Raw genomic sequence first — 14,154 nt, 5'->3', positions numbered from 1 at the left:
ACGGCGCGGCGCGATCCACGTGGACGGGGATTTCCATATGGGGCGGAACTCCATACTGGTCAAACTGGCCCCAGTATGTCAGCCCGGTAACACAGCAGAAGAAAGTCTCCCAGATCTTGACGTCCTCGGAGTCGGTGTGGAATTCTATTTGTCTGGGAGAATAAAGGGCTGAGCAGGTTCGAGCACGTTTTGTTGGTAATTCTTCTTTTTTGATTGTTGTTCCCTTGACTCCCTTGTTTGCTTTTCCCCCTTTCTTTCATCATCCCCTGCCGTACGCGCGGGCGCATAGATTAATGGTAAGCAGGCCTCTATGCTTGTGACACCTGTCTTTTGCTCTGAGTGGACGGCACCATCTTGAAAAGGCGCCATTGTTGTAAGTAAAGCAGGTAAGAGGACTGCAAATTTGACAAGGCGGGATATTGAAAGGGGGTACCATTGCGGCGGAGGACGTTCCGGGTTTCCTCGTGGGTTTGCCTGCCAAGCTTTCCCAATTTACATTGCGCCGGCGCGCTTGTTGGCGATGCATCTTGACAAGCACATCAACCCCGTGGGATCTCAGCCATGGATGGCCCGGTTGTTTGTCTCCGTTTTCGAGGACAGAGACATCGGTCCGGCAGCAAAAATCCAGCAAGCCAGAACGACGGTTCTCCACAAGGATTTCCAAGGGCGCGCCAAGCACGGTTTTTCTTCTTCCTTGCTCTTTTTTTTCTTCTCTTTTCTTTTCCTTTCTTTTGACAAGCAAGACATTCCAACAGTTGTTGCTCACGACAAGGTTCGTCGTTGAATTATGAGGGAGGTGGCTAAGCCGAAGGATTGGATTGAGGTAAATGACCGGTGGGGTTCGAAGCTACCCCGGTCCGGCGGTTGGTCGCCGTTGAGCGGCCGCGCGGACTTCCCGGGTGGCTCCACCTTGGGCGGCTATACCCGAGTGTTGGAGTCCGGCCCGAAGATGGGCGGCTGCCGGCTTTGTCGTGCGCCAGCGATTGCCACGAGGTGGCCGAGCGCCAACGCCAGTGCAGGATTCTATGCAAATAGAAGGGATGGCTCGAGAGGAAGCCACTGGGGGGTTCAGGGCTTGCGTTGAAAGAGGAGTATGGAGGCTGAAATATGTATAGACTCCTTCAGGGGAATGAAATGAAATGCGTTTTAGCTTTAGGAGGATGCTTATTCCTCTATTGTTACATCCAAGAATCTTGAGTGCCACCAGCCTCCGCCACAAAAGTCCATGGCAAGTATGAATTTGCACCTGGCTACCATTTGAGTCTTGTCCTATAGGGATTGAATCAGAGTACTCTAGCAACCGACCTGAAAACAACCTTTGTCTCTTCTCAGTGACTGGAACCTGGATAGGAACAGTCCCGTCGTAATACCGCACAATCCGCCAACCAGCTCCCGCCTCTCGCCCCAATTTCTCTTTGGAAAACCGTGAAACTCGCTCATTCCGAGGGAACCGATCCCTGCGCTGGTCTGGGTATATCAGAACTTCGACGTGGTCGCAGAGATGTAAGAAACAGGCCAGGGCAGCGATGGGACAAGTGACAGGCGCCGTTCGTACGTACATAGGCGAAGGCGTTTAAGGATCGGTGTTGAAAACAGCCTGTTTCACTTTTTGCGTGACACTGAGCAAAGGAAATCCCGTATGGACCACGCGTGTTTGGTGTAAAACGTTCTCTAGAGCTTCCGCCTCCCTCTAACCTACATTCGTCCAGAGCTCCAAAACCTGATTACTCTACCCAATCAACGTATAACAGTAGAAAAAAGCACTACAATGGTCGACCATGTTCTCCGCGCTCTATACTGCATCCAAGTCCCTCTAACCATTCTTTTCCTCTACCAGTATACCCAAAAGTTTGCAGCCACGTCGGTTTGCGTATGCCTCTGACAGTGTTTTTGTCTATCTAGTTGCGCAATACCAATCCCAGAACACCACCCAGCACGCCTCGCACACGGGCCTGGTTCTCATGAATGCAGGTAAACACGACCGCCGTGCTGGCGGCAAAAACCAGCGTCTCCCTCCACTGCTTGTCCATGCCGTACCGTCTGGGCAATAGCGTGGCCATGGCCCGCGGAGCGACGAAAAGAGCCATGTCTTTGCGGCGGCTGACGGACTCGACGAGAACACTCCAGCCGCACAGACAGCATCCGGCACGAACGCATATGCCCGCGTCGATCTTCTGTCGTGCCGCCAGGTCCTTGCCAATGACGTGAGGCCCAATCCTCGTCCGGGCTAGACAAACACCGTAGTAGAAGAGCGTGATATACGTGCCTAGGAACGCCGCCGACCGCGAAGCCGAGACCAGCGTCCGCAAGACGCTCTTCCTATTGATCGGACCCCGGAGGAGGAGCGCCACGCTCAGGGGCAGGTACATAGCCATGGACCATTTCCACGATCGATAGAAACGACTGATGGCATGAAGCTCGCACGAGGGGCCGCATCCCATGTGCACCATTTCACAAGGAATGGGGATAGACTTTGACGGGTCGCCCCATTCTATCGGCCACTTGTACTTCTCACACATGCTTTGGAGCAGCTCGGCCTGCCCGCTCTGGCCATAGGCCATCTCGCCGGCACGCAGCTTTTGGAGAGCCTCGATGAGCCGCATATCGACATTGGCCGCCGAGCTGATCCATTTGTTGTAGGCGCTGGGCAGCCGAGAGGGGTGGTAGAACCACGCCCACATGATGAATGCGCACGACGTAACAAACAGAGACGGGTCGGTGAATCTGCCGATGATCCGCTCCGCCTGCGCAAGGTCAGTGAACAAGGGTCTCGTCTATGACAGGGAATTGGCGATTTACCTTGGTCCAGCTCCCCTCCGCAATGCGGCGCGCGCGTCTGCGAGCCCATAGTTCACCAACGATAACATCGAGTGCCCGCGTTAACGTGAAAAGGGTCAAGTCAAGAGTCCGTCCGGCATACCGGACTTCCTTCAGTTTAGCTCCTGGAGGGACGTCAGACTTGACTGGGACATTCTCCGTAAAAGCCGAGCTTTTCTTGGACTGCAGAAGTTGCAGACTGAACCAAGCAGCAATGAATGCGGCGCTCCATCTGGCAAGCCTAGTTTCAGTGTTAGTAACCAACAGCTTGTGAACAGCACCGCAACGGGTATTTCCTGGCCCACCAACCTTGTGCGGGTTGCTTCGGCGAGACCATTCGCGTTGCGCTCGAATAATCGACGCAGAGGCTCCTATTGAAACGTGTTACCGGCTGTATGCAAGTCAAGGTTATCTGATAGAACGAAGTTGGAAAGCCAGGCTGTAGCAGTGAGACTACAAGTGGAGACGACAGCAGAACAGTATGCATGGGACGCAACCGTCCTTTGGCTAGGTAGGTACCTAGTCAGGGACCGATGCTGTCCGGCAAGCCAATACAACCATTTTGTCTCTGAGGCTACTGGGCAAATGGCAAGCTTAAACTGGAAGGTTTCCTTCCTTGTGGCCGGTGCTACTGAATTGACAATGATTCGTTTCAGGTGAAGACACAGTATGTACCCCACACCCGCTACATTCAACTCGGTCTCGGTGTCGAGCAGACATACCTCTAGCAGTGTACTGCCGCCAACTATCAAGGCGCAAAAAGTCGGGAAACGCTGCGGATCTAGGCCGGCAAGAACTATTCGCCTCAATTGAGTTACAAACCCAATGCACTGCCCATTTTCAGTTAAGGTTTTGCGGCGTTTCCTGGTGATGTATTGCATCAACAATGTCAGGATCCTCGGGGCAACGGCGGAAGCATAGCCAAGGAAATAGGCCCGGAGGAGCGGCCGTAGGATTGGCGGAATTCCATGCAGCTCGATAATGCTTTTCCGGCGAGTTTGCATCTGACTCCGAGGTATCATTGCGGAGCGAAGAGATGTGACAGCAGCCATGAGGCTTCGGCGTCAATTGCCGGCAGTTGAACTGGGGAACGGTTCCTGGGCAGAGAATCAGCGATCCGCAACAGAGCCCGGAAGTGACCAGTCTGTGCACTCGGGGTATGACGATGATGTAACCATACAATGGCGCGAGGGGGGATCAGCTGTAGGCTAATTGATCAAACTGAGTTCGACGGAAGGGAATTTGGACAATAAAGATGTGGCTGTAGACATGGGTTGTTGCTTTAGGCAAAGGAGTCGACCAGGAGAGTATGAAGGCAGGGGAGGCGTAACAACGTAGTAATGCATGAGCTTTCTTAGGTAATGGGGGAGAGGCGCGGCAAGCAGACAGCCAGTCCACGTCGATCATGCTGAAATTTCGAAACCAACGGGATCATGACTGGCACTTGGTTATGAGGAACAAGCTTCGGCATTGGCCGGGTCAGTCTTCACTTGAAGTCGACTAGATGCCTCGGATGCAACTAGACGTTCTGCAGGAGAGAGGAGAGACTGGGCATGTACGGAGTGTGTACAACAACAACAACAAATCAGCGCGCAAGGAGCTCCGTAAACTAGTGGACGACGCGTCTTACCAGGCAGGGCTGAGGTAACCAAGTTTGCTCGATGGATGCCTCGTGTCTCGTGACAGCCGGTCCTCCGCTGCCAACCCTCCAGCGCCTAGGGCAGGGCAAGAAGTGTGCTCCAATATCGAAAGGATAATGTGTCCGTACCTTGCGTGGTGGGAGATGAAGAAGACGGGAATGAAATAAGAAAATGTGGGGAAATGGTGTGTCCTACGATGTGATGGAGAGCCTGGGGTAGGATGGCGGAGGTTACGCAGGAGGTGCAGTTGGGGGACCGGGGGGGGGGGGGGGGGTTGACTGGGCCCGAAGCTGAAAAGTGACGATTGGATCCTCCAGCACTCTGGAGTCTGGAGAGGAAGTCGAGTCTGGCAAACGTGACCGATACTCAGACTACTCCCTCAGCCGGACAGTTATCGAATATGATTGGGCGCAGTGTAACGTTTCGATCCGCCGGTTCGTCACGCCGAGATTCACGCTGTTGATTGACCAGGAAGAAGAGGGTAATAAACTGAGCACCGCCAAGCCAGATGGAGGTTAGGCACGGCAACCCATGCGAGTGCGACGGTATTAAAAGAAGAGACTTCTATCACAGTCTGGAGTCTGTCTGGGTGAAGGAAACCTGAAGGGAACGGCGTTTTGCGTTGGCTCGGCAGAGAGCAGGCGATGCCAAAACAGGGGATGCCTTGCCCGAGTCCCTGCGAACTGCGGAATGCTTGAAGAATCGATCAATGCGAGAAGACGTCTGCGCTTGTCCCGCTTTCTCGAAGGAGGACGATTTTAGACAGAGAAGAAGTCGAGTGCTGACTGGTGGAGTGGGCGTTGAACACAGACGGGCTGGGACGGCCAGCCGTTTCGCATCGGCCGAGGCTGTGTTTGTTTCTTTGTCTGGATGTTTCCCTAAACCTGGCAGCTGTTACTCTCTTCCCAGCGGAGGTTGGACACTCGATGTCTGTGAGGTGCGTTAGTGGGATCCCCCGACGCTAGCGAAGAGGTGTGGATTGTTGCCGCCGTCACGACCCCAAAGGATCGAGGCAGAGCTGCAGGCGTCGAGACGGCAGGGGCTAATTGAGGTAGATGCCGGAAGACAGCGAACGGGACGAAGCAGTGTTACAGATACAGTCCCAAGCGACAGATAGAAGCAACGGGGTTTGCCGAGAAGTGAGCATAAGGGGCAAGAACAAGGTGAGAAAGACAAGGGTAAGGCAAAGTCGAGCAGTCGAGCTCAGCAGCTCAGCGCATGTCGATCGGGCGCGGAACTGAACCTCGAAAGCTCCCCCAAGCTGAGGGTGAGAAAAGTGCTGGGGGAAGCTTGGGAGGTGCGACAATGCGGAGCAGCCGGTACAATGTACATGCGAGGCCAAGCCGAGAACGGGATAGTGCCAGGGAATTCCTGGGGCGAGGGGGAACTCGCTCGAACATGACTGACAGCGAAAGACAGACAGCAGGAGAAGGAGATTGAGATTGGGGAGACAAAAAATTGAGCTCGGGCTGGCATGTGATGCCCCGTTAGGATGCTAAGCCCGATAGGCCTCGAAGATGTGTGAACCACCAGCTAAGGCACTAACCCGCAAGCTAAGTGTCTGTGTACTTTATGCGCTTAAAGACAGAAATCTACTAGTGAGATAGATGGCTTGGGTGGGACTTTCGGGCCAACCAGCTTCGTTTCACGCCTCAAGGTCCCGTCCAGTCTGCTGACCGCCCTTTGTACGACTCGAAAGCCCGCAGGTCATCTTTGTCAGCACCACCGGAACACCGTTTCAACGATATGGCTCAGCTTGTCTCATGTCGATTGGCCTCGACTCAGATCCTTAGGCTTCTCCAACCAGCCTTCGGGTCCTGGTTCAAATGTTGGGGCAGGCAAGGGCAGGAAGCAGCCACATCTCACTTGACACCTGTGATCTGGGCCTATCAATTGCCTTTTGGCAAGGTAGGATAATCAGGTCGACTCGATTTTTCAAGAATCAAAGACGTCCATTTCACAGAGGGAGGAGAGAGAGTTGTTTGATGCTGCTTGCTGCTCTACTAGCTAACTGCACGGGCTTGCAGGGCGACGCAGGTGACCATGCTGCCATCCCAGCCAACCCCTCCCTCTCTCGCTCCTGCCCTGCCCTGCGGCCTGCGACCTCTCTGCCCCTTCTGGCACTGGCAGGCTCTCAACCACCCCTGGCGTAGAACAGGGATATGCCGTTTGGCTGTTTGGTGCCCCACCTCCCTTCTCTCCCCCCCCCGGACTAGTTCATTCTTTCCGAGTCGGCCTTGATTCACTGCTCGTCATTTTCCCACCTAAGCTAAAAACAATTGACAATCACGGGGTCTTTGTGCCCTCCGTTCTCTGCCCCCGTCGCCGCGCCCCGTCCGCCTTCCGTCACGTCCACTCCCAACCTGTCTCACTCACCTCAGCTTGCCGCTGGCTACGAACTTCAGTCGTGACTAGGGGTCTGTCTGCTGCTTACTTACCTATCATTGCCCGCTGCTCTCAGTACATACATACATACAGAAGGGCGGACACACAGATGCGACTCCGCTTGCTGAGACTGAACATGCACGTACGCGGGTGAGGGACCTCAACATCACGCATTCAGCACGTCCATAACCGTCAGAGAGTCCTGTCTGCGAAGCAATTCAATGCTTCGAACGGGTCCCGGGTTCGCATCCCACCTTCGACAAATACACATACACGTACCATATCCCTTTTCGTCTCGTCTCTAAGCCAGTTCTCGTCAGGCTCGCCATACCTGGCTTCCGACCTTCTGTCATACAGCCCAGACTCTGCCGCCTTTGCGCTTCAACAAGTCCCAGGGGTCATATTCACTCTTCGTCGCCCTGCATGGGCCGCATGAACGTCCGCCGTACGGGGTAGACCTTGGACACCCTTCCACCACCACCACCACCACCACGACGGCGAGCTCTCTCTCTCTCTCTATTTTCTCGAGACTGAGACGTGGCACACTTGCTGCTGTCACTCTACTACTCTACCTAGGCTACTACACCTAGGCCCGCACGCTGCCCCCAGTCCTGCCTTCTTTGGACGTTACTTCGCCTCTGCGATCTCACCTCACCTCAACTCACCTTACCGTACCTACCTCGCCTTACCTTACACGACGCCCGTTGGGGCTTTCTAACACGCCCCATCCTCGCCATTCATCCTCTCGCTCCCCTCACTTAAACATCCCTAACCCCCCGCTCTTCGGACGAGCCAACGATCAAGGGAACCTCTTTCCTGGCACTAGCATCCAGAAGCCCGGTGTTGTGCCTAAGCGCAGCCACCACCCCACCTCGGCCTCTAGGCGTCCACTTCGGTCTCTTGCTGCTCTGCCGCGGCGCGCATCTAACGACGGCAAAAACCACCCACCAACCTCTTCCTACTACCATCAAGCAGCACCGTTACGGTCTCTGCTGCCGCAACAACACTCCGCCACCCCGCCGAATCACAAGACAGCCAGCGCGACTGGCCGATACTTGACGACTACCTACCGCACCTCCTCCGCACGTCCTCTCCCAGCCCAGCCCAGCCCAGGCCAGGCAAGACGACGAGCTTCTTCTTCCTGTAAACTCGCTTCGCTTCTGATAGACACGCTCCGTCCCGCCTACCATGCTCCTCTAGTATATCGACTTTCCCAGAGGAATGCGCCTGTTCACCTCCGAGTCGCCCGCATTCATTCTCTCCTCGCACTTCGAAGCCTCGTCGCCCTACCTCTCTCCCTACCAGACGCTGCACATTCGACGATTGTCGTCCATTCGCCACAAGACGCACCCATGCTCGCCATACATCGTCCCAGAATGGGTTCGACGCAGCCGTCAGACCCGAATCTGCCCTTCGGCTGTGAGCAAACACCCCTCTCCCCGGCTGGAGCAAAATATGTGCTGACCTGCTCCCAGATGCCGTTGATCCCTCTCAAGACTTCTTCCTCGACCCTCCCGAACCCGCGCCTGGCGCACCTCTCCTCTCCGACAATGAAACGAAACTCCTTAGCTCCTTTTTTGAGGACATGACGGCAGACCACTATAACATGCCATCATTTGGCGAAGGCCTCAACTTCAGCGATGCGTGGCTGGACCTACCACCCCAGTTCATGGGGTCAACCACGTCTTACGGCCATTCGCCAGCACCGCCATCACTCGAATCCCCCGGGCACGCAATGCCCCATGCCGACTTTTCAGACATTATGTCCATGAGTTCGAATCTGATGCCGCCTCCTCCTCCTCCTCCGCCACAACAGCAGCATCATCACCGACACCAGCAACAGCATCAACAACAGCACCAGCAACAGCACCAGCAGCAACACCAGCAGCAACACCAACCCCAGTCGCACCTGTCACTCGAACAGCATGCTTCGGCCGACGTTCTTCAAGCTGCCAGCACGTTATTACACAACGGGTCGTCGTCGAGATCCAGCGCGAGTGGTTCTGGGCCGATGTTTAGCAGTAACAGCAGAGATGTGCCACACTCTCTCGGACCTCCCGTCGGTCATCTCAGACACCAGCCAATGGAGGATTTCAAGCGTGCCGAGCGAGGCAGCGTAGCTCAGGCTGGTCTTGTCGAGGACCACGAGAGCACCTTCGCGGACATGTTTTTTGGTCCCGCTCCCGGGGAGAGAGTTTCTGCCCAGCGCGCCAGTCAGGTCCCCAATATCGATGTCCAGTGGGGCTCAGACGCCCGGTTCAACCGCACCAACAGCTTTGTCCCAGACCCCAAAGAATCATATGACGCTCTATCCAAGGTTCAGTTGAGATACATGGAGTGCCTCGAGCCAAGTCAAAGCACGGACAACACTCGCCCGTCGAGCCCCAACGGCGAGCACGCGTTGGGAAAGGGACACAGCAGGAAGTCATCAGAGGTTCTGAAGAAGGAGGAAGACGCGGATGCCCCGCCACGAAAGAGGAGGAAGAGCAGGAACACGAAGGAGGACGTTGACGGGGAAGAGGAGGATAATGGCACTACTACAAAGGCGGCGAGAAAACGGAAGACCAAGACCGAGGCTGCATCCGCTACCCCGCCGGCAGAAAACGGCACGGCTAGCCGAAGACGCAAGTCGGGCACGGGAACCAAGCCGCCCCGCGAGAACCTTACGGAAGCCCAAAAGCGAGAGAACCATATCAAGAGCGAGCAAAAGCGTCGGACTTTGATTAAGGAAGGCTTCGATGACCTTTGCGAGCTCGTGCCAGGCCTGAAGGGAGGTGGGTTCAGCAAGAGCACCATGCTGACCATGGCGGCCGAATGGCTTGAAGATATAATGAAGGGCAACGATGAGCTCAGGGCGCAATAGGGCTCTCTCGGGGTTAGGTGAAGAACTACTATAATCCGCAACACTGCCACAAGTGGGCGCACGGTTTGGTGCGCTTCGAGACAGAGCCTGAATACTGGTTATCGGGTCTCGGCATTGCATCGTCGAAACGTGGTCGCTAGTTGATGAGATGAGAAGACCAAGACCAAGACCAGAGGAAGCTGGGAGAATAGCAAGCTGGATGATGATAAGAGTGCATTATGAGTGTCCCGGTCTTGCTGGGGGCCGTGTACGGGAGGCGACGATGATTTACATGCGGGACCAGATTTACCCAGATTTACCCCGACTTGTCTCTTTCCATTTTAGTAGGGAAGGCTCTTGTAGTTGATACCCTTCACATTTTCATTTTCAAACATCTGTGCTATACCAAAGCACTTACTTCATTTCCAACTCTCCAATTAATGATTCAGATATCGATGATTAGGTAGTCGAGGAGAATCTGTCAGTCCTCTTCACGGTCCCATTCAACTGTTGGGCTGATCTGCCATCTCAACTTTCGCTCCCTGGCGACTGACACACAAGAAATCTGCAAGGGTTGGTTGCGCCCAGGCAAGCTTTGGGTCCCTCGGAGTCAACAGCTGTGTTTTGACATGTGAAAGCTCAGCTCGCGTGGTGCGGATGCACCCCACAGGTTCCTCTTTTTTTTTTTTCCCCGACGTCGATCACGTCTGCACTTCTGCGCGTGCTGTCACATAGATGATAGTACATACTCCCACCCTTCACCTTCACCTTTACTCAGATTACGGCGGCGCTTGCCGATGGCACATTGTTTCACTCGATCCCGTGCCTGTTCAAATCGCGATATTTTCTCGGAGATGAATGCTGCATGCCTGGGTGCTAGGGCGGTTCACCCTGTTCTACGGATGTCCTAGTTGGTCGATATGCCGCTGCCTCCTCCCCACCCACCCTTGTCTCTCGTAAAATGCGCAGCCAGTGCTTGTGAAGATGATGGAATAAGAGGGATGTGAGGGCTGGGGGGGTGGTAAGCTGGCGGCCGCCCCTCCAGAGAAGACTGCATTCGGGAGAGAGATTCTGATGGGGGGGGGGGGGGGGTTGCGGGGTGAGAAAGAGGGGCGGGCGAATGGAGATCTGAGCGGCCGGCGGTGACGGAGCCGGGAGGACAGTTTCAAACGGGCTCCGGTTGGCAAGAGATAAGGTAAGGCGAGGGCGAAGAGACTCTTTGCGAGCGTGAGAACGGAGGGACCGAGCGGTAGTGGACTTTGATGGGCTGCCGGACAGAATCGGATCGTTTCCTTTGCGCAATCTGGGCTGGGCCGAGGGCGGTTTTAGTGGGATTGGATGGATGGCTGGCCGACCGGTCGGCCGGGGCTGGTCGGCCTTTTTGCAGCTAGCAACGAAGGTATATATGATAGGCGGTTTTTTATTTTATTTTTGGGTGTGGAATACTGGCTAGTGCCCGTCGGTGAAGGAGGGGAGGGGCTGAACGAGTTGGGTGCTAGTAGTGTGTCGTGCTGGTCTAGTGCGGTGTCTGTTCCGTGGTGGATGGCGAGTGAGAGAACGGTGACTAGAACGGCGCGGACGCCGTGGGCGCGGCGGCACCGGTGGCGGGATCGGCGACATCGGGGAATGGGGGTGTGGGACCCTTTTGCGGGCGCGTGGGCGAACGGAGGTGAGCAAACTACGGTACGAGGAAACTTCCGGGTTCTTGATCCCTCAAAGTTCCGCGAGAACATGTCTCGGTGTGTGGAACGTGGGACTACCTACCCGGACAGCTAGGAGACTACATGGGTCACGTTGTTTTCTGGGTTTCCTACTGCGGCTCTAGAGGTGCGAGAATCCTGGATGGAAGGTTTGAAGGCATCGTGGGAAGTGCCAGATGAAGTCAAAAGATAGAGTTAGGATGTCCCAGGGGCACGCTGTGATCCCTGGACTTACCTAGGTATATAAGAACGTCATTTCTACCAGTTGGAGTGGAAGGAGAAATAAAGCAAAGATTCAGCCATCAGTTCCCATCCATCCTTCTGTGTCACCTCTTCTCGACAGATCCCGAATCCCCATACTCAACACTCACCTTCCGGCAACGAAACCCGTCGATCCAAACAGACAAAGCTTTGAGAATGGACCAATTCCTTTATGATCTTTTGTTCGGCACCTCCTTGGCTTTTTGTATGGTCTTTGCTATGTGTGCCGCCCTTGCGATCTGTGTCGGGCTTGTGGCCGGTATCGACCACATATTCTTCCCGCGTGGCGAGGGCGAGCGCAAAGCAGCAACCCAACCGCAAACGACCTGACTAGAAGGCTCGGAAAACAGGAACGAACTCGCCGTTTTGTCTCCCCGAGCAAGGGATCTCACAGAAGCCGGGCAATCTACGGTGTCCCCGCAAGGCTTTCAACTCGTTTCAACCCGGCGAGCAGGCGCCTGTTCTTGGGAAATCAACTTTGAGAGGAACCTTCAGCAAAGCCGCATTTTGAATCTTCCCGACGAGATACTGCTTCAAATAATGCAGTGCTTGACGGCAGCTGATCTCCACATACTGCGGCAAGTTTCGATTACGTTCCGGCGCCTCTACGAAGACAAGACGTTTGACGACATCAACGACCTCAGGCATCACTTGGATGAGGAAACGGTTCGCCGCGCGAGAGAAAACGGCTTTTGTTCCCCCTGTTTGGCGGAAAGGTTGCGACCAGATCGGCGCAAGCGCTTGCAGGCGCTCGGGAGAGAGAAAACCCTTGCCTGCTCTATTTGCAAGGAGAATCACACAAGGGTGGAATTCTCCCACACGCAACGAATGGAGTCAGCCTCGACATGTCAATGCATCAGCGCTACTTCCTATATCCAACTCTGCCCTCACATGAAGATATCGCTGTCTTCCATGTGGCTAAAGATTGCTGCGGCAATGAAGGACTTGCCGAAAGCCGAGGACTGGCGGAGTGTCACGATCGAAAAGTGTTCACAATGTGAGGAGATCAATGCCTCTGTCGATACCATCAATGGTGCCTGTCGGTACTTGAAGTATCCGACTTTGTCCGTGTATGATAATTTCCTAAACGGTAGACGGACGGCTTTTCTCTCCTGGGCATTGCCCGTGTTTTCGACGACAGACTCCTCAGCCATCACGGATACGTTTCTGAAGACTAAGCTCAGAGCCTTTAGGCAAAAGTATGGGGACGTGTTTTGTCCTCATATTCGCGGCGATTGCAGCCAACTTCTTCTACCACTGGATCCAAGACGTTGCTATTGCCTTGGGGAAGATAGCCGTGGCGGTGGTATGTCATTTTCTGGGAACCTCGGTGGCAACATGTCCTCGTCGTGTCATGATGCAGGGCCACCACAAGACGACGAGAGGGTTTTCCGAGGCAAGACTTTACATGTATGGTCTTGTTCATACTGCTCCATATATGAGTGGGAAAGATATGGACTCAAGTCTTTCTTATACGTCATTCAGGATTCGAAGTAAACAAACAAAAGCCAGGCTGGAACATGAACGCCCACTGGTCGCTGAACCCCGATGGGTTTGACGTCACATCGGACCAAGAGACCAAGCACATTTTATGGTGTTGGAGCCAGAGTTGCCGGAATGGTAGAGACCGGATTATATTCTCACGTGTTCGCTGACTGTTATTTCCTTGAGTATTATGGGATATACAATATGCCAGCTAGAGAGATGTAGTCAAAACAGCTTCTACTGCGAGGATAGGAACTTTCGTTGCTTAGGATCAGAACCCACAAGCTTTTAAGTTGATAAGAATAGTCATTTTCTGCGTTGGCGCGACTGTAATGACTGTAGTTTGTGCAAGCTTCATCCCACTCCCTATCTCTCACTCCATCTCTCACTCTATCTGTTATCCCATCTGTTATCCTATCTACTACAGTCGCTGTCTTGCTGATATGAATCGCTGCAACATTCTCGCCAACCCCTATTCCAGGGACGCTGCAAGTGTCAGTTCCCCTCATGCTCATAGGGTTATCTGAGTTGACAAGTCGAAGATTTGGTCTGGGACCACCAGCAAGACCAGTGGTTCCCAGCCCAAGTGCAGCGAGAATCACGTAGGAGAACCGCATGGTGGTGGTGGTGATGCTGGTGGTTGCTATTCGTCCTTGGTCTCTTGAGGCGTGTTCGTTGTGGTGATACCTCAGGGAAAGCAAGGAAGCCCAGGAATGGCAAGAAGAGAGAGGCAGGCAGCGCAAATTTATCTGCCATCCGTTTGAAGAAGAGGAAGGAAGGTAGTAGGCTCCGTAGCTGCAGCTTCCACAGGCTTGACGGGAAGGCGCGTCTTGATTCCAGATCGAAGCTTCACTGTCAAACGAGGCTTTGTGAGGTTGTTGCTGCCATTGCAGAAATGTTTTTTGACATGCCTTCAAAAAGCCTTGGTTGGAGCACACCAAAAAAGACGGTATGCGAGTTGCATTTCTACAGAAATCCGCCGAATTGTAAAAGGCGGACAAGGACCAGTTATGGTGGTCTTTAG

At 54.3% G+C, this 14,154-nt stretch overlaps 3 protein-coding genes across 3 annotated transcripts; 1 reads left to right on the top strand and 2 right to left on the bottom strand.

Moving 5' to 3' along the window:
- Positions 1–1,641: 1,641 nt before the first annotated feature.
- CDEST_06726 (Putative transmembrane protein) lies at positions 1,642–5,844 on the bottom strand. The gene is made up of 6 exons (XM_062922885.1): positions 4,448–5,844; positions 3,998–4,279; positions 3,540–3,914; positions 3,127–3,188; positions 2,800–3,058; positions 1,642–2,744 (listed from the first exon to the last, which is right to left on the bottom strand). Exons 3-6 carry the CDS (start codon positions 3,867–3,869, stop codon positions 1,899–1,901), a joined length of 1,497 nt encoding a protein of 498 aa, XP_062778936.1. The 5' UTR covers positions 3,870–3,914; positions 3,998–4,279; positions 4,448–5,844; the 3' UTR covers positions 1,642–1,898.
- Positions 5,845–6,740: 896 nt separating this feature from the next.
- CDEST_06725 (Putative myc-type, basic helix-loop-helix (bHLH) domain-containing protein) lies at positions 6,741–10,743 on the top strand. Its single transcript, XM_062922884.1, has 2 exons — positions 6,741–8,261; positions 8,318–10,743. The coding sequence occupies exons 1-2, from the start codon at positions 8,195–8,197 to the stop codon at positions 9,703–9,705; spliced, it is 1,455 nt and encodes a 484-aa protein (XP_062778935.1). The 5' UTR covers positions 6,741–8,194; the 3' UTR covers positions 9,706–10,743.
- Positions 10,744–12,532: 1,789 nt separating this feature from the next.
- CDEST_06724 (uncharacterized protein) lies at positions 12,533–12,909 on the bottom strand (the record flags this gene model as incomplete). The annotated part of the gene is made up of 1 exon (XM_062922883.1): positions 12,533–12,909. The coding sequence occupies exon 1, from the start codon at positions 12,797–12,799 to the stop codon at positions 12,533–12,535; it is 267 nt and encodes an 88-aa protein (XP_062778934.1). The 5' UTR covers positions 12,800–12,909.
- Positions 12,910–14,154: the final 1,245 nt, after the last annotated feature.

Source organism: Colletotrichum destructivum, chromosome 4, assembly GCF_034447905.1.
Source record: "Colletotrichum destructivum chromosome 4, complete sequence".
Classification (NCBI taxonomy): Eukaryota; Fungi; Ascomycota; class Sordariomycetes; order Glomerellales; family Glomerellaceae; genus Colletotrichum; species Colletotrichum destructivum.
The sequence above is the reverse complement of the archived record's forward strand: the minus strand, read 5'-3'. Positions and strand labels throughout refer to the sequence as shown.

Coding starts and splice junctions, on each gene's coding strand:
- CDEST_06725 (XM_062922884.1), top strand. CDS start 8,195: ATGCTCGCCATACATCGTCCCAGAATGGGTTCGACGCAGCCGTCAGAC. Junction 8,262..8,317: donor CCCGAATCTGCCCTTCGGCT/GTGAGCAAACAC, acceptor ACCTGCTCCCAG/ATGCCGTTGATCCCTCTCAA.
- CDEST_06726 (XM_062922885.1), bottom strand. CDS start 3,869: ATGGCTGCTGTCACATCTCTTCGCTCCGCAATGATACCTCGGAGTCAG. Junction 3,189..3,539: donor GCGGCAGTACACTGCTAGAG/GTATGTCTGCTC, acceptor ACGTTTCAATAG/GAGCCTCTGCGTCGATTATT. Junction 3,059..3,126: donor GCCGAAGCAACCCGCACAAG/GTTGGTGGGCCA, acceptor CACTGAAACTAG/GCTTGCCAGATGGAGCGCCG.